The sequence below is a fragment of the Geotrypetes seraphini genome, chromosome 5, assembly GCF_902459505.1.
Source record: "Geotrypetes seraphini chromosome 5, aGeoSer1.1, whole genome shotgun sequence".
NCBI classification, from domain to species: Eukaryota; Metazoa; Chordata; class Amphibia; order Gymnophiona; family Dermophiidae; genus Geotrypetes; species Geotrypetes seraphini.
The window spans coordinates 54,502,953-54,522,599 of record NC_047088.1 but is presented as its reverse complement, the minus strand read 5'-3'; the positions used below and the strand labels follow the sequence as shown (position 1 = coordinate 54,522,599).

At 45.9% G+C, this 19,647-nt stretch overlaps 1 protein-coding gene across 5 annotated transcripts in view; it reads right to left on the bottom strand.

The window, feature by feature from the left end:
* Positions 1-19,647, bottom strand: part of ZNF711 (zinc finger protein 711) — a 142,008-nt gene that overhangs the window by 100,300 nt on the left and 22,061 nt on the right. For all 5 annotated transcript variants that reach the window (XM_033945406.1, XM_033945410.1, XM_033945407.1 and 2 more), the window contains exon 3: positions 15,512-15,616. In XM_033945406.1, coding sequence (XP_033801297.1) covers positions 15,512-15,590 — 79 coding nt within the window. In that variant the 5' untranslated portion in view covers positions 15,591-15,616. The remainder of the gene's footprint in view (positions 1-15,511; positions 15,617-19,647) is intronic.

Below are 19,647 nucleotides of genomic sequence, written 5' to 3'. Positions count from 1 at the left end.
TGAGCGTTGGAGCTAATATTACCACGGCTGGCGATAAAAAAGCCTAATGCAGTTTCATAAAAGGGGGCCAAAGGGGAGGGGGGAAATAAAACAGAAATGGAAAATAAGATAACACCATTTTATTGGACTAATACATTTTTCAATTAGCTTTCAGAGGCCAGAACCTCTTTTCTCAGGTCAGTAAAGTATACTGCTGTCATAGTATCTTGTGTTGACCTGAGGAAGGGGATTTGGTCTCTGAATTAGTCAAGGATGTATTACAGTCCAATAAAAGGATCATCTTATTTCCATTTTCCATTTATAAATATTTATCAACACAGCTACAATACTACTTTATCCTAAAGAAAAAAATATAAATACTGTAGAACATTTTTTTCTATCTTTGTCTTCTCTGGTTTCTGCTTTCCTCCTCTTCTTGTCACTCACTTCCCCTCTCTATATGGAATCTTCTCTCCTTCTATGCCCCTTGCAGAAACTGTATGCCTCCCCCTTCCATCTCTTCCTTCACCCCATTAGTCTGCTATCCATCTTCTTCCCTTCCCTCACCTCCTACAATGGTCTGGCATCTCTCTCTTCTCCTTCCCTCTCCCACACCCCCATGGTATGGCATTTCAATATCTCCTCTCCCTTCCTTCTCCTCATTTTCCTTCTCAATTTATTTTCTGATCTGATTAAGTTCTTACTACCCAGTTCTCAATTTCTTTTTTTTACTGTGTCTACCTACGGCTTGCCATCTCTTTACCTCGCCCCCTCCAGTATTTCACAAACTCTATCCTCTTCCCCTCATCCAGCATGTGCCCTCTTTTTATTTATCCCCTCCTTCCATCATATGCCCTCTTTCTCTACCACTTTCATCCAGCATCTTCTCCTCTCTCTATCCACTTCATCCAGCGTCTGCCCTTTCGCCCCACTTCCATCCAGCGTCTGCTCCCTTCTCTCTCCCATCCTCACTTCCATCCAGCATAGGCTCCCCCATCTACCCTCTACACTAACATCCAAAGTCTGCCCTTTCTCTGTCTCTCCATCCACCCCTCTTCCATCAGCATTTGCCCCTTGTCTCTTCCTCCCCCCCCACTTTCATCAGCATCTGCTCCCTTTTTCTCCCTCCTAACCAATTCCATCCAGTATCCTTTCCCCTTCTGTCTCTCTCCCCCCTTTCCCGGCACACCAATTTCATCAGCACCTGCTCCCATTCTCTCCCTCTACCACCCTTCCATACCAATATCCTGCTCCCTTCCCTCTCCTTCCACCACCCTTCCATACCAGTAACTTGCTCCTTTCTTTCTCCCTGCATCCCAATGCCATCTAGTATCTTGCCCCCTCATCTCCTCACTGCTGCTATATGCTTCTCAAACCAGCAGCAGCTGTAAAACGTTTAAATGCAGTTAATGCAGGACCTTGCTGCACCTCCCCAGTTGCTGACACTGCTCCGGAACAAGTAAGTGATGTCGAAGTGAATAGATCGTCATCCGCAGTCATCACGGGACCTTGCTGCACCTCCCCAGCTACCAGTTTTGTCCCGGAACAAGTAAGTGACGTCAGAGGAAGTGGACCAGCAAACGCAGTAGTTGTGGAACCTTGCTGCACCTCTCTGCGGCTGCTGGCTCTGCTCTGGAACAAAGAAGTGGCGTCGGAGGGGGTATACCAGCAGCCCCAGTTTGTCTGTTTAGACGCTATTCGCCAGACTAAGCTGTATGTCAATGAGTCAATGAAGGGGCGGGACAAAAATGCAGATCAATGGGAAATGTAGTGTCTGACAAAACTCAACTTAATAAACCGTGCATGTATTAACAGTGTGTAATATGTGAGCAAAACCTCTTTGGAGGAAAACAAAACTCAAAAATAGATAGAGATCATGCAAGACAACTGACATTAAAACAAAATGTTACCATAAAACAAAAATAAGTGAAAACATCAGAAAAAGTGTCAATAAAAAGCACTCCAGTCCAGTCTTTGATTTAAGCCCACAGGTTCCTCACTATTCAGAAGGCGAATCCAGAACTGTTCAGCTTGTAACAAACGGTGAGATCTGTTGTTGACATTTTCTCTAATGTGGTCAATGCAAAAGCAACGTAACTCATTGGTGTACCCAGTGTTCACCCCAGAAATGTTTTCCAGCCGGGTGGCATGAAAAAGTAGCCGGGTGGGGTGGGATGGGGAAATTTGGTGGTGGGGAAAATTAATCCCCTCTTTTACTAAGGCGCGCTAGCGTTTTTAAAGCATGCAAACCCCCGTACTATGCGGGAAAACTAACGCCAGCTCAATGCTGGCATTAGCGTCTAGCACACGCTAAAACCACTATTGCAACTTAGTAGAAGGAGCCCTAAATGTGTACTATTTTTATTAGTTAATTATTATTATTTTCCAATGCTCAATATGACTTCCTTTTAAAATGACCAAGTCAAAATGATCTACCAACAATAAAATTAAAAAAAATACAAAGCATACTGTACACAGAGAAAATGTTAATTATTATTTATATTCTGCGAGTTTTCAAAGAGATCAAGGCAGATGACTTTATGCAATGTCACCATAGGAACAACTATACAAATACAGACAAATATACTTCTCCCTTTTTTGCTAAATCGCAATAGCGATTTTTAGCACAGGGAAATGCATTGAATGCCCTGCGCTGCTCTCGATGCTCATAGGCTCCCTGTGATAAAAACCGTTATTGTGGTTTAGTAAAAGGGGGCCATAGTGCAAAATATAGACAGCAGATATAAATTCTCAAAACCACTAAATTGAAAATAAAATCATTTTTCCTACCTTATTGTCTGATGATTTCATGAGTCTCTGGTTGCATTTCCTTCTTCTGACTGTAAATCCAATATTTCTTTCTTTCTGTCCCTCCTTCTTTCTCTTTCCCCCCTGCCTGCCTGTCTTTCTCTCTCCCCCGTCGCCCTCTTTATTTCTGCCTTTCTTTCTCTCTCTCTCCCCCTGCCTGCTTTCTTTCTCTCTCCCCCTGCCCCCCCAAGCCATCGCACCGATTTCTCCACTTCCCCGATTCTTTCCCTACCCCCTAAGCCACCATGCCGATTTCTCTCTGCTGGCTCCCCGAGCCAGGCCAGACACATACAAGCGCCGGACTCACAAGACTTCACCTCTGATGTCAATTCTAACGTCGGAGAGGAAGTTTCAGGCCAGCCAGGCAGCGATTGGCTGGCCCAGAACTTCCTCTCCAACATCAGAATTAACGTCGGAGGTGAAGTCTTGTGAGTCCAGTGCTTGTACGTGCCTGGCCTGGTCAGGGAGGCAGGAAGAAAAAGAATGGAAAGGCAACGCGATCGACTCACATTGCCTTTGCGATCTACTGGTCGATCACGATCGATCATTTGGGCACCCCTGCTGTTATGGTATCCTGTCCTGACCTGAGGAAAGGGGTTTAGTCCCTAAAAAACTGCCTTATTTCCATTTCCTATTTATAAACTTTAATCAATACAGTTACAATACTACTTGATTCTACATAAAGCAACAAAACAATTTTTTTTCTACCTTTTGTCATTTCTGCTTTAATCATCTTCTCTTCACTCTCTTCTTTCTATTCAGCGTTTGTCCTTGCTCCCTTCCAAGCAACATCTGTCCTCTCTTTGTCCCTTCCACCCAGCCTCTGCCCTCTCTCTCTCTATACCCCTTCCATCTACTGTCCACCCTCTCTCTGCCCCTTGCATCCACTGTCCACCCTCTCTCTGCCCCTTGCATCCAGTGTCCACCCTCTCTCTGTTCCATATGTCCCTTCAATAAACTGTATACCCTGTGCCCTTTCTCTCCTTTGTACATGATTCATTTCAGCTTCACCCCCTCCCCTATGCTCTCGCATCTCTCACTTCTCCTTTCCTTCCTTCCTTCCCACTCCACCCCATGATCTGGCATCTCTATCTCTTTCACTTCTCTCCCCCCATGCCCTGGCATCTCCCTCCTCCCCTCCCCCCATATGTGCTGACATCTCTCCCCTCACCATGGTCTGGTAGCTTCTTTCCTTCCTTCCCTCCCATGGCATCTCATACCTCTCCTCTCCCTTCCCTGGTCTTACTTATCCCCTCTCTCTCCCCAATTGGGTGCTGCTGCAGCAGCACTTCTCTTCCCCTCCCCTATTGGGTGCAGCAGTAGCTTTTCTCTCCCCCCAATTGGGTGCACCAACTTTTCTCTTCCCCCACCCCCTCCAAAAATCGGGTACAGCAGCAGCAACATTTCTCTTCCCTTTCCCCTCCCCCAAAAAAAATGGGTGCAGCAACAGAACATTTCTATTCCCCCTCCCCTTCCCCATTCGGTGCAGCAGCAGCATTTCTCTTCCCATCCCTCCCAGCTCACACACCCGTCGGCAGAGTCACTAGGCAAGTTGTAAGCTTCCCTCCAGCTTACAACTTGCTGCTTTTACCTGCTTCGGGCCTTCCTCGTTGCCGGGTCCTGCCTACTTTCTGTTTCCCCGAAGGCAGGACCCGGCAACGAGGAAGGACCGAAGCAAGTAAAAGCAGCAAGTTGTAAGCTTCCCTCCGGGGCTTTATCGTGTGCGTGCCGGCTTCCCTTCTCTTCCCTCCGAAACCGGAAGTAGCGTCCTGGGGGGGGGGGGAAGAAGAGAAGGGAAGCCAGCACGCACACGATAGAGCCCCGGAGGGAAGCTTACAACTTGCTGCTTTTACTTGCTTCGGGCCTTCCTTGCTGTCGGGTCCTGCCTTCGCGGAAACAGAAAGTAGGCAGGATCCGGCAACGAGGAAGGCCCAAAGCAAGTAAAAGCATGCTGGCAAAAAAAAAAAAAAAAGGCAGGCGTCAAACAAAATTTTCGGCGGCGAGTCAGCCTGGGAAGGAGCATCGGCAGCAGGATTAGCTGGGCGGTCATCTAAATAAATATGCCGGGCGCAGCGCCCAGCTGTAAGGCCCTGGGGAGAACACTGGGTGTACCAATCAGTGAAGATAAGTGGAATATTTCCTCTAGGAAGGTCCTGCAATGACTGAATTTAAAGTTTACTGTTGCTCTTTCAGGAAAGCAGCAACAGTAGTATAGTGTGGGATGTTCCAGTGTGCTGGCTGTGCACCCCCTTAGAGCGCGCACCCGGGGTGGACCACCCCTCCCACCCTTGGTACGCCACTGCCACTGATAACCCTATGCAAATGCATTACAAGGAGCTCTTTAGTATTTAAAAAAGCACTTCTTGTAATGCTCAAAAGGTAACGCGCATTTCTTACTGGCAAAATTTACTGGCAGATCTAGAACTGTCAGTAGCTGTTTGTGAGTGTGTTGTGTGAATGTAGATCTCACACCTATACGTAGGATACATACATAACACACGCACAACAGCTGCACCCATAAACAAACAAACAAAAACCCACAGGTAGAAATGATCTACAGCAGGACAAGAAGGAAGAAGTGAGCCCAAGTAATCACTCTCTGCACCTTCTCTCCATGCAGAATAAAGGCCCTGTGGATCCATCTGGATATCGTGGCCTCGAAAGCAGGAGCACCCCATTTGACAGAACAAATCAGCACAAAACAGAAGGCCTGAGAGACCAAACTCATTAGTGACCTCATAATAGCGAGGGAACACTCTACGTATATTCTGCTTCCTCAAAATGCAATCCTGTTTCTTAGAACCTGTAGGCTGAAAAACAGGCAAATGCACTTCCCGATGAACATGGAAAGCTGAAACCACCTTGGGCAGGAAAGAAGGAGCCGTGTGCAAGGAAATACTAGACATTGAGAAGTGGAAGAGCGGCTCTCTACAAGAAAGAGCTTGAAGTTCTGAGACCCATCTCATTGATGTAACAGCAACCAGTAAGACAATCTTGAGAGACAAGGCTAAGAGGGAAGCATCCCAAATAGGCTCAAAGGGAGCTGTGGTAAAGCCAGACAGACCCAGGTTGAGATCCTGCAAAGGGACCGGTGGTGCCAATCGGTGGTCCGATGCAAAAAGCTCTTTCTAGAAAACTGGCTATGGCTGGGCGAGACACCAAAGACTAATGATGGTCCCATGCTCTGAAACAAGATAGCCCCAGCCACTGAAATTCGAAGGGATGCCACAGTGAGGCCTGTATTCAGACCAGCTGGAAGAAAGGAGAGAACCACTGAAAATCGGAACGGAATACGACTCCATCCGTTCCTGGTCACACCAATGTTGGAAAAAGTCTTCCATGCCTTAGCATAGGCAGACACAGTAGTTATTTCACAGACTTCAGAAGCATGACAACAACTAACTCTGAATAGCCTTTGTGCACTAGAGCCACGCCCTCAAGAGCCATTCCATAAGAGCAAAGCGACCCCAGTCTTCCATGGAGACTGGACCCCAAGTAAGCAGGCCTGGGGGGGGAAGGGGGAGGAACCAAGGGTCGCGACCCCTGTGAAGACGCAGTATATCTGCATACCATGGCCTTCAAGGCCAGTCTGGAGCCACAGAACAGCACCCGTTTGTCTGTTTAGATTGTAAGCCCTTTCAAGCAAGGACTGTCTTCTTTGTGACTCTGTACAGCGTTGTGTATGTTTGGTAGCATTATAGAAATAATTAATAGTAGTAGTAATATCCAGTAAGCATTGTGCAGTGGCTTGCACCTTGAGCACTTTGGCTGGTCAACCTGCAGAAAAGTCCACAAACCAATCCGTCAGAGGCCAGGCAAATTTCAATTTAATGTCCAAGACCCACTAGCCAGACAAAATGTGAGCCCAGGCCGGCAGGAAAACTGTGAGACTGCCCCCTATCTCCAGAGGGGCATTTCCTGGCCTGGTCATTGTGGCTTTTGCGCGGAATGGGAGGCAGAGAGCTGGGTTCGCCTGTAGCCAGAGTAAAACTGCCAGGAGCTCTGTGAAATTTCTGAGACCTGGCAGTCATATATGGGCAGGATTGCCTGAAGCCACTAAAATTAGGGTGTCCAGAATCTCTAGCCGTTATGGGTCTGCTATCAGACTAGGACTTAGGCTGACAGTCCACCACAGAATTGAGGTCATCCAGGCCCTTGCCAAACTATAACTGCCCCTGATAGGAACATGTAGCCAAAGGAGCCTTGTAGTGGAATCACCAGCCCATTGTCTGATCCAGAGCATCCTGCAAGCAGAAATGGAATAAGCTCGCACCTTAGCCAGTACTCGCAAAAAAACATATAAGCGCCAGCAACATTAAGCACCACCAGCCAAAAGAAGCTGAGGAGACTCCACAGCCTCAGACTCCAGAACCGACATAAACAGGTGGGAGCAACAAAGGACACCACCGAAGCAGTCTTAATGCACAAAGCAGCTGTATCAAAAAGCGTCCGGCAGACAACATCCACCTAGCAGTCCTGCATATCTTAGAGCAGTGTTTTTCAACCTTTTTTGGGCAAACGCACACTTGTTTCATGAAAAAAATCACGAGGCACACCACCATTAGAAAATGTTAAAAAATTTAACTCTGTGCCTATATTGACTATATATAAAGTAATTCACTTGAGTGCCACCGCTGCCATCGGGAACAGGCCGGCGCCAAGTTCTCCCTGCTTCTCTTCCCCGCGGGGCCGACCAACTCTCACCACCCGTCGTCAATTCTAACGTCGGAGAGGACGTTCTAGGCCAGCCACGATTGGCTGGCCCAGAACGTCCTCTCCGATGTCAGAATTGACGCGAGTGGCGAGAGTTGGCTGGCCCCACAGGGAAAAGCAGGGAGAACTTGGCGCCGGCCTGTTCCCGATGGCGGCGGTGGCACTCAAGTGGCTAAAGAGCCGCAGTTTGCCGGCCTAGGGACAACACTGGAGGGTGGCCAGCTGTGCACCCCCTTGGGACGTAAACCCGGGGTGGGGCAGACCGCCCCCCCCACCCTGGTATGCCACTATCTGTACCTCACTCCCTCCCTATGACCAAAAATTCTCCTTTCTTCTATTCCCCGTGTACACAACCATCTCTTTCCCTCCCTTCCTCTCTCCAAAGTCCATTTCTTCTGTGTCCAAAAACCCATTCCCTCCCCCACCTCAGCATCTCTTTCCCTCCCTTCCTCTCTCCCAAGTTCATGCCTTGTGTCCAAAACGCACTCCCTCCCCCCTTTTGTATTCCGTGTTTGCCTCCCAGCCCATCTTTGTAACTTTCTCAGGAAAACGAAGCTCAAGCCGCGAGGCTTGTCTTCTGCTTCCTGCCTGCCCTGCCGCGCACAAATAGCCGAACAGAAGTATTCTCCGACGTCAGCACTGACGTCGGAGGGCAGGCTTTGCTTAAGCCCTCCCTCCGACGTCAGCGCTGACATCGGGGAACGCTTGCGATCGGCTATATGTTAGCTGCAGGGCAGGCAGGAACAGAAGACGAGCCTCGCGGCTCGAGATGTATTGAACTCCTGTCCACGTGGGGCGGACCGCCCCTCTCCCTAGACTGTGGCCTAGGACCCTGGGGGAGCCCGGGCCCCCTGTCAGCTCCGGGCCCCTGAATGCAGGACTGGTGGATAGGCAAATGGTTGGAAAACAGAAAGCAGAGAGTGGGCATAAATGGAAAGTTCTCAGACTGGGAGAAAGTGACTAGTGGTGTGCCCCAGGGCTCCGTGCTTGGGCCGATCCTATTTAATATTTATATCAATGACCTGGAAGACGGAATATCCAGTGAGATCATTAAGTTTGCAGACGACACAAAGCTATGCCGGGCAATCAGATCGCAGGAGGATAGCGAGGAACTCCAGAGCGACTTGTATCAGTTAGAGAAATGGGCAGATCAATGGCAGATGAAGTTCAACGTGGAGAAATGCAAAGTAATGCATTTAGGTAGTAAGAATAAGGAATACGAGTATAGAATGTCAGGCGCAACTCTGGGTAAGAGCGAACAAGAAAAGGACCTGGGTGTACTGATAGATAGGACCCTGAAGCCGTCGGCACAATGCGCGGCAGCGGCAAAGAAAGCAAACAGAATGTTAGGCATGATAAAGAAAGGAATCACGAGTAGATCGGAGAAAGTCATAATACCGCTTTATAGAGCAATGGTCAGACCACACTTGGAATACTGTGTCCAACATTGGTCTCCCAACCTAAAGAAGGATATAAAACTGTTAGAGAGGGTGCAGAGACGAGCAACGAAGTTAATAAGAGGTATGGAGAACTTGGAATATGAGGAACGACTCAAGAAACTAGGACTGTTCTCCCTTGAGAAGAGAAGGCTGCGAGGGGACATGATCGAGACGTTCAAAATGCTGAAAGGCATCGATAAAATAGAGCAGGAAAATAAATTATTTACATTGTCCAACACGACACGGACAAGAGGACATGGTTTGAAGCTAAGGGGGGACAAGTCCAGGACAAATGTCAGGAAGTTCTGTTTTACGCAGCGAGTGGTAGACGCCTGGAATGCTCTCCCAAAGGAGGTTATCAAGGAATCCACTGTGCTGGGATTCAAAGGCAAATTAGATGCACATCTCCTTATGAGAGGCATAGAGGGATATGGGTGACTAAAACTACATCAGGTGTATACCTGACTGGGCCTCCGTGTGTGCGGATCGCCGGACTTGATGGACCATGGGTCTGATCCGGAGATGGCAGTTCTTATGTTCTTATGCCCTGATGGCGGCCCTGACCGTACGGCACACCAGGCAACATCTCGCGGCACACTAGTGTGCTGCGGAACAGCGGTTGAAAAACACTGTCTTAGAGCATCACACTACCTGCACTGGGAAAAAAGATGCATGAAGTCACCTTCACAACCAAAGAAACCACCCTTGGCTGACCTAGAAGCTGCTGGCACTCCTGTGCCAGCAGATAAAAGCAATACATGGCCCACTCTATCTTAAGAGCCCCTTCCAGACAGATATAGTGCTCTGAGATTAAAATGTTCATATTACGGTGCCAGGGAAAGGCGGAAGACTGCGAGCATACTCCACAAAGCCAGGAAGAAAATGTGGACAGAACCGGCTGAGTGCCCAAAATCAAATCATGTAAAGACTCAGAAATAAGACCCAGCAATCCTGCTCCCGAGGAGTCCGAAAAGCCAGAATATAGTCCCTAATCTCCTGTGTCAGGAAGCGCTACGCTGGAGAATAAAGGGCCAGCGAGTTGGTCATCATCCAAAGGATCACTCAGATCAAAATCAGGCAGGGATGAACAGCAGCAAACTGAAAAGATGTGCCCATAGAAGCAATGCCACTTAGAAACAAATCAGAGGCGGAGTGGGACTGCGCAGGGGAAGAAGGCCTGCTGCGAAACTCATTCCAGAAATATGAGAGTGTGAGGCCTCGGGCTCCTAGAGCATAGAGTCACCCAGAGATGACTTAAGCATGCATTTCTTAAGCTGCGGAGAGTCTGCAGCCTGGCACATGGAACCAACAGCCATGCCAAGCCCTGAAAACAAAATAGGCCGTCCCACCAGACTAGCCGAGTGTTTAGTCACCTACTTAATCAGGGAGAGGCTAAGCCTTGCGCTGCCACCCCTCTCAGCTGTGCAACATAGCACATGGTGCAAGGACGCTCCAGAAGCACTACATTTGCACAATCCTGGCATGAATTCACATTAGGAGAGCCCAAGGACTCAATCCTAACAAGTTTTGAGGCAAAAACCGCAGTTTTGAAGAAGCAGGGAGCTCTAAAAAAAAAAAAAATCACTAAAAATTCAAGATGGCCACCATTAAGAAATTCAAGCCAAAATGGTGATATTTTTCAAATTAAACAAACTCCTTCAAAACATCAAAATTCAGATCTTCCACCCAATAATAATAATAACAGTTTATATACCGCAGGACCGTGAAGTTCTATGCGGTTTACAATGATTAGAAATGTTACAGATTGAGTGAATAAACAAAGTTACAGATTGAATGAATAAACAAATTACAGATTTAGCGACAGGTGGTTCTTGCGCTCGGTTGTTAAGGACTGATTGAATAGGTTGGTTCCTAAGTATTTCAGGAATAGATGTGTTTTCAGGCGTTTCCTGAATTCTCCATAGGTAGTAGGCACAAGCAATTGTTCAAGGTCTTTACCCCATAATGCTGCTTGATGTGCTAGAAGATGTTGATGATGACTTTTAAATTTACAACCTCTAATCGGTGGAGAAACGAAGTTCAGGTGTGAGCTTCGCTTGTGTTTGTTGGTTGAGAAAGAGAAAAGGTCTGTTATGTATTTAGGGGCTAAGCCATAGAGTACATCTTGAAGCAAAAACAACCAAACTTGAATTTCACACGTGCCTCCATCGGTAACCAGTGTAAAAGTCGATAGGAAGGTGTCACATGATCAAACTTCTTCAGTCCACAAAGTAGTCTAACCGCTGTATTTTGAACTAGTTACAATCGCCGCATCAGGGAGTGCCAAGTAGGCGATGTTACAATAGTCGAGTTGACTCAGAATAAGGGATTGTACTAGAATTCAAAATGATGAGGCATTGAAGTAAGCTCTGATGGACCGAAGTTTCCAGAGGATGTAAAAGATTTTTCTGATCAAGGAGTCTACCTGGTCTTTCATGTCAGGTTTTGGTCCAGTGTTACACCCAATATCTTCATAGTGGGTTGAATTGGATAACTAAGGTTGTTGATGCACATTGGTGCTTTAGTGTTGAGTGGGTATGGCGCTGCTATGAAAAATTTTCTTTTCTCCGAGTTTAGTTTTAGTCTGAATTCGGTCATCCATTGCTCCATCCGATTTAATACTTCTGTTGCTTTGAGGGTGACTTCTGAGACAGAGTTGGTGAATGGGATGATTATTATGAAGTCGTCAGCGTAACTAAATAGTTTTATCCCCAGCTGGGATAGTTGTGCACCCAATGAGGACATGTAAACATTGAAGAGCAAAGGGGATAGCGGTGATCCTTGTGGCACGCCAGATGGTTTGCTCCATGTATCTGAGAGATCGTGATTAAAATGGACTTGGTATGTGCGTGATATAAGGAAACCTCAAAACCAGATCAGAACTTCTCCTCTGATTCCGATTGTGTCTAGGCATTGTAACAGTTTTCTATGGTCCACCAAGTCAAAGGCGGAACTCATGTCAAATTGCATGATTAGGGCGTTGAGGCCCTTACTGAACAAGTAGCGCAAATTGTCCAGAATGGCCGCAATTACTGTTTCAGTGCTAAATAGAGGCCTAAAACCAGATTGAGTTTCGTGCAGGAGGGAGAATTGGTCAAGGTATTTCATTAGTTGGGTGTGTACCAGTCCTTCCATGATTTTTACCATAAATGGAATAGATGCTACAGGTCTATAATTGGTTATTGATGTTGCTGGTTCTTTACAATTTTTTGGGATTGGGGTTATTATAATATGACCATTGTTGGTGAGGAAATTTCCATTGTATAGGTTATTGGTTAAATAATTCAATAGGGATAATTTAAAGCCTAATGGAGCTGCTTTCATAATCTCTGGGGGACATGACACAGTATGAATTAGAGTATTTGTTATATAATTTGATGTAGTTATTCCAATCTGAGTTGTGGAAGGAACTCCAGATCATATCCACTGGTATTTCATGTCTTGGTATATCAATTGATTGATGTTCGTATGCAGGAATTGTCGAATAGTTGTTTCTTAGGTTTTTGATTTTTGAGTCAAAATGTTGTGCTAGTTCATTTGCTGAGGGTAGTTTGGCATTATGCATGGGTTGAGTGTGGCGTGTGGTGTCGAATAAATTTGTAACTATGTTGAACAGTTCTTTTGTATTGGCTCCTTTAGATGAGTTGATTTTGGACGAGTAAAATGTTTTACGTTTTTCTTTTATCTGTTGTTTGTAGAGTTTTATGTTGGATCTCCAGATGTTTCGGTCTGATATTTTTCCTGTTTTTCCCAGATTCTCTCTAATCATCTTACTGATTGTTTCATTGTTAGGAATTCGACGTCAAACCATTTATTGTATTTGTTTGAGCAGCTTTTGCTCTTTCGTATTGGGGCAATTTTATCTAACTCACCTTACAGGCTGTGACAGCCTTTATTCATTGTGACCTGTGCTGGAAATGTGCAGCAGCCTGCCATAGCTCTCTTACAGTAGCTGAAATCAGAGAACTACTGCCTCATGTTGGGAATACCTCCTGGATATTGATCTTCAGGCTGCCAGTCAGACTCTGTGCCTGACTGCACCTGCACCCCTGCAAACTGACAAATACACTCAGGAACGGGCAGAGGCGCGGAACACAACTGACACCCTGTGAGATATTGCCGAGTCTCCTAGGTATCCCAACAGCCTGAGCTGAACTTCATCCGACAGTAGAAGCGGGGATGGCCTGAACTCCTTAGAAGCAGATACAAGCTGGTGATAGGTATACACTGGGACTGGCCTATCACCTCCACACCAAAGGCTGTGTGTTCTCCACGCAGGCAAAGCGGACGAATCGCTCCAAGCACAAGAAATCCCCCAGAAAGGGATGAAAAACACAGAATAAAATAATAAAAAGGTGAGAACAAACATACTCCTGCTGGCATGTGTGCAGAAGGAAAAAACTAGAGATGGAATCAGAGAGTACACTGAAGTAGAGAAAAGTCACAGAAAAAAAATCAGGACTGGATTCCTTCTGCATAGTCACCCACCGACCATGACAGATGACCCTGTTGCCCTGAAACAGAGTCCTGAGATATCCCAGAAAAGAGCTGTAAAGCCAAACACACCTAGGAAAGCCCACTATCCTTGCAAGCATGAAGACCTTTTTCCCTTTAGTTCCCATAAGCACATAAGGGGGGAGGGGAAGATATGAAACCAGGAAGAGAAATACCTTAGTGAAAACAGAAGCCTTACAGTGTTCCCTCAGCCTAGAAGTGCAGGGCAGGGCACAAACACATTAGGGAAATGGACAAATTTGTTAGAGAGAAGGGGGGGAGAAGCATGGAAAACCTCAGGGGGCAAGATTCTCTAAAGTGTAACACCGCCGCTAAACTGTTTTCTGGTGATTTAGCCTGTATGTAGTTTAGCGGCGGATTATCAAAAGGGATTATCTCCGTCTTTAGTGAGTGGGCATCTCTCCTGCTGCAGGGTGGTGGGGTTAGGTCATGGCAAGGTTTAGTGCAGCAGGAGAGAGTGGGAATTTCTCCTATTGCGGGGGGGGGGGGGGGAGTCGAGTCATGGTAGGGAGTTTAGTGCAGCAGGAAAATGTTTTTGACAGCCTTGACAGCGTTTTATCTGCACATGTGCCCATCACTATCAACAGCGATGGGCACATGCAAATTTAGCGAATCTTCGCTGCTGTCCGCCAACCTCTTTTGCATGCGCTATTTTTAAAGAATGTCTCATTTTTTTAGATTCGGTATCAAAACAGTTGCATTAGCAGACTGTCGCTTTTTAACACAGGTTTTTGAGAATCCTGGCCTAAAAGATAAGACTGCCAGAGACCATAGAAGAAATGGAATGCAGTCTGAACCCTGAGCAGGAGTTTAGCTCAGAGGAGCCCATGGAACAAGGAGTGGAAACAGGTTTCCTGAATGCCCAAACAGAGAGCATGGAAGTTTCCTGAGAAAGAGAGAGGCAAGTGAGAGTTTTGTCCACCTGCATTATGCTAAGAAACTACTACAGTTTTCTTGAGACTGTGTTTGTTTCTGCTTTGAAGATAATGCTGCAACTGTTTTGGGACTGTTTGGTTTTCAAATTGGGAAGAATTAATATTGCTGCCATGTTTTGTCCACCTGCGTTATGCTAAGAAATTACTACAGTTTTCTTGAGACTGTTTGTTTCTGCTTTGAAGATAATGCTGTAACTGTTTTGGGACTGTTTGTTTTTCAAATTGGGAAGAATTAATACTGCTGCCATTTAAGTCTGCTTCGAAGGAACTGTTTGTTGGGTTTTGTTTTTTTTCTTTTTTGTATTCACTAGTCACTTTCCTTGTTTCTGGAATAACACAGGTCTGTGTATTTGGGTGGGTCAGTTGGATTTGTATTATAACACTTTCCTAGCAGAACCGACAACTCCACCTCTGCGCCTGAGTGCAGGGCAAGTGCCCAGTTAACCAAAGGCTATCAGATACTGTTTGGTGAAGCTCAAACTTATGCAAAAGGAATAATAAGAATTATAAAAGGCAGCTCTTCAGAGCTGGAGGACTCTCTTGGACTGAACCAGTGAACCTGGAACTGTTTTCATTTTTTGTTTGGGAAGCTAAGCGCTCCAGGTCACTTCTTTTCAGTCGCTTGCAAGGCGCAAAAAAAGGACTGCTCTGAACTAAGTGCTTATAAAATGTTTTGCAGAGCATTCATTGTTTTGTTTTTGGAAAAGGCTGAAAATAAAAGCTAGTGTTTTGGCAAGCCGATGGACCTCAAGGGTGTCGGTGAGTTTTTTCTTTAAAACTGAGTTCTTGTTCTCCAGAAACCACCAGCAGCCTTCTTCAGTTAAGAAGGGCTTATCAATATTGCCACCGGCCAGCTCCTGGACATTACTGCCTGGGGTCGGTTGGTGACAATATGGCATGTGGCCATTGGGACACAACCTACTTGTCTAGAATGTCTCACCTATAGCACTGGAAAAGACATTCTTACCAAAAATGTTCACAATTATTTCTAATTTAATAAAATAGATCACAGAAAATGCATGTTTACGATCATGTGCATACATATATTAAAGCCCACGCACATAAAAATAGCTCTCCAAAATTTAGTCAGACTATCATGTACCACTACTGTAATTAAATTACCAAAATCTTGCATAATCATTGTGTGAGGCATTTTGGAATCTTGTGTCTGCAATTCAAGATCTCCACCACCAGGATCCATAATCAGCCAACTTCATTCACAAACAGCTGTAAAAACACAATTGGATTTTATTTAGCAAACATTATATATATCCAAGAATACTCTTTTTTTTCATATTTAAAGTTTTTTATTAAAATTTTCAACAAGAAAAACAGTGCGCAACATCCAATAATCAATGACAATGTTCAAAACATCCTAAAGCCATTCTAATGGAACACTCAACAATTCGTTAACTACACTTCTCCCTCGGTATTCGCGGGTGTTAGGGGCAGAGCCGGACCGTGAAGTGTGAAAAATCACAAATAATTTTGTGCCGGCTCTGACCCACTCCTGAACCTTACCTGGTGGTCTCCACCTCCGATCACCTCCCTCCGTGCATGTTTGCAGGGGGCCAATGCAGGTACTTCAGTCTCCTCTTTCCACAATTCGGAGTCAGGCCAGGGGAGCGAAGAGACGGCGGCAGGAGGATGCAGGTAAGAGGCGCTTGCTGGGGGGGGGGGGGGGGGTTGATAGCCGGGTTATAGGATGCTGAGAGCGGAGATCATTCCTCTCCGAGTGCATAGGACCTGGGCCGGGATACAATTTTGGCTGCTATCTAGAAGCTATGCAAGCTTTGGCTGATATTAAGTGTTAGCCTAAATGTGAAACAGCATAGTTTGAAGTGGCCATACACATAGATGGGGGTCGGGGAATGCACAAATCACATGTGTAAATTACAGTCAAAATCCACCATACAATAATTAATAAAGGGCAGCGAACCCGAATCTGCGTCCCCGGAACCTTACCTGGTGGTCTAGCGGTGAAGCGGGGCAGGAGCGATCTTTCTATGCTCCTGCCCCATGCAGAGACGTCATCAGAATGGCTGCCGGGAGTTCCCGTTGTAGTCTCGAGACTACAACAGGAACTCCCGGCAGCCATTCTGATGACAGCTCTGCATGGCGCAGGAGCATAGGAAGATTGTTCCTGTCCCACTTCACAGCTAGACCACCAGGTAAGGTTCCGGGGAGGCTTGGATGGCTTAAAAATAGCCAAAAAATGAAAATAGGGTTTTTGTAAAAAAAAAAAAAAAAAATCACAAATAACCGAATCTGCAGATACTGAAACCGTGGATTCGGAGGGAGAAGTGTACAATCCTCTCCTAATCCCCCTCAAGGTAATAATTTGATCACACCCCCTAATTCAGAGAGCCCCCTTTCCATATAAACTCCCAACTCCAATATTCTCCAAGTAATACCCGCTCTGCCCAAGTAACAGCAAATCCTCACCTGCAATCCTTTTAATTCCTCCCCCCCCCCTCAACCAGAAGAAGCAAATACCAGACATAAGGATCAAGGCCCCCCCACCATCCCGGGATGAAAAGATATTTAACAAAATCAAAAAACACCCAAATGAATAGCGCATAAAGAGTACTAACTTTTAACAAAGGAGATGGACCTCAGAGACCTCTATTCAGGCAGTTGACTGCTAATGTTTGTTGCAGGTCAGTATCTCAATCATCAGCCCAAACTCCCAATAGTAATCAATTTTAAATATTTTTAAAGTTTTAAGATTTTTACTTTTTTAATATTTTAAAATCTTTATGAATATCTTAATTTTTAAATCTTCATAAACATGCTTATAGCTATAAGAAGATAGTGCCCAAAATTCACAAAGCACTTATATTTGTGAACGCCGCTAAATGTGTCACTAAGAGCACACCCTGAGACATAAGATTCTGAATGAATCAGAGAAAACTGAAAAGACCTGCGATCTCCAGGTCGCTGCCACCAAACCAGGTACTTGGTTAATGTTCTGAAAGAGGATATACCAAGCTGGTAGAGAAAAAAGGAATATGCGCAGGGGTACATGAATCTACTATAGATCTGAACCCCTGGGCCGTGGAAAATGGAAATAGTGTCTTTAACTATTGAACCACCAGAACTTCCCGTGAGAGACCATCAGGAATCTAGATGAAAAGTAGAAGACAAGCAATCAAAGCAATCCAAAAAGTATAGAAAATTGAGAGGGATAACATGCGAAATCTCTCTTTGAGAAGAAAATTGTTAAGAGCCTGTAAAAGTAAGAGTGGTCAAATCATCTCTTTAGTGAAGACAATAAGGCTGTTGGTACCCTGAAGAGGGAAGGCAAAGCCGAGTCATAAGGTCAAAGGTAAATATATCTTGCAAAAGAATGTTCTATATGCAGGGTTCAGGAGAAAAAAGATAAATTTCTTGAGATCAAGAGAGTATAAACAGTCAATCAAAGAGGGAAGCAGAAGTTATACAGTGGAAATGTGTGTTGTCTGTGAACAAAGAAAAGAGAAGTAAGCCCCTGTTATCCAACTGACAAAATTAGGAAAAAAATATCCTGAAAAGGATGCAATGGCTTCCACCTCCCCTATAGCCACTCCCAAACCTCTGGAATATGAGAACCAGGATACAGGATATAGGAGTAAAAAGGTGAGGTAATGAAACACCTGTTGGAAGCACAGGCTAACATTGGTGATACAGTGGGAGGGAATGATTAAAGAATAAAACCCAGTTGATCCTGCTTGTAGCAATATTCGTTGCAGGGTCTATAGTGGCAGAAAACTAATTTACAGGCTATACACTCTTGTTAGGTTCTGCCATATCATGCTCAAAGTGTTGAAGAATCAACCCAATTGAAAGAGCATATAAACAACTAGAACGCCTGCTGGAAAAAACACAGGCGTCTGCGAGCAGAAGTTTCTCCTCTGACGCAACCAGAAGTTGCATCAGAGGAGAAGCTTCTGCCTAGAGAATGACACGGGGAAAAAATCTGTCCCCGTCACCGCCCCGTCCCACCATCCTCTGCACCGCCCCGTCACCGCCGTTCCCTTCACCACCCCGTCACCGTCACCACCATCCCTTTCACCGCCCTGTCACCGCCAACGCCATCCCATTCACCGCCCCATCACCGTCCCCGCTGCATCCATATAAGCCTTAGTACTGTAATATTTAGCTTATTCCTTTCTTATAAATCAAAGTTCCTGCTGCTGAACTAGAGAAAGAGATGTTCAGCTGGCAGGGCTTTGTTTATAAATTTTTATCAACACAACTAATATACTACTTTATCCTAAAGCAAAAAATAAATAAATAGAAATTTTTTTTCTACCTTTGCTGTCTGGTTTCTGCTTTCCACATCTTCTCATTCAATTCCTTCCATCCACTGTGTGTCTTCTCTCTGCGTCTTCCATTTGCTGTTACTGTGCCTCTCCCTTCACCCCCCCCCCCAATTAGTCTAGCACTCATCTTCTTCCCTCCGCTCCCCCATAGTCTGGCATCTGTCTTCTTCCCATTCTGTCTTCCACATTTCCCTTCAGGGTCTGTTCCTCTCCACCCTCCTTCAATGTCTGTCCTATTCCTTTCCACCACCACCCTTCCCTCCCTCCTTTACCATCTGTTCCTTTCTACCACCCTTCAGCTCCTCTCGCGTGGCCTATCTATCTACCTTCCTCCCTCTTATTTTCATGGCACGTTACAATGTAATTTGTGCAAGCCACTGGAGCCTGTGAGCTCGGTCCCTGTCCCATCCCCACAAACCATCTCGCTTCTGTGCTCCTATTTTCCCCATTTCTAATATCTCCCCTATGTATCTACCATTGCCTCCCCCCCCCCCGTGTCTATATACCATCCCCATGGCATGTCCCCTTTATGTCTCTATCCCTATGCCCCATGCACATAATTTCCCCTCTTTCTGTTACCTTCCTGTGTCCAGATTTCCCCTTTCTTCCTCTTCCACACCAGTGTGTCTCTTCTTTTCAACCCCATCTAGCTTTTTTTCCTCTTTCTTCCTCCCCCCCTGCTTCTAGCATCTGGCTCACCTGCTTGTCCTTCTCTTTCTTTCCATCTTCATCCCCTTGGCCCAGAATCCTTTTCCCTTTCACTCCCTCCTTCCAGTTTGAGCCGGGAACACGGGCGATCGCACGGTCCTCGCAGCCCCCACCCGCCTGCCAAATCGATCCTAGTGTTTAGCCAGCTCTCTCCCTTCTCCTCACCTTAGTTTGTAGGTTTTCTTTTTCGGCGACCTGCATGCTTTCCCAAAGAGCCGCGCATGCGCGGCTGCTCAGTGTTCAATC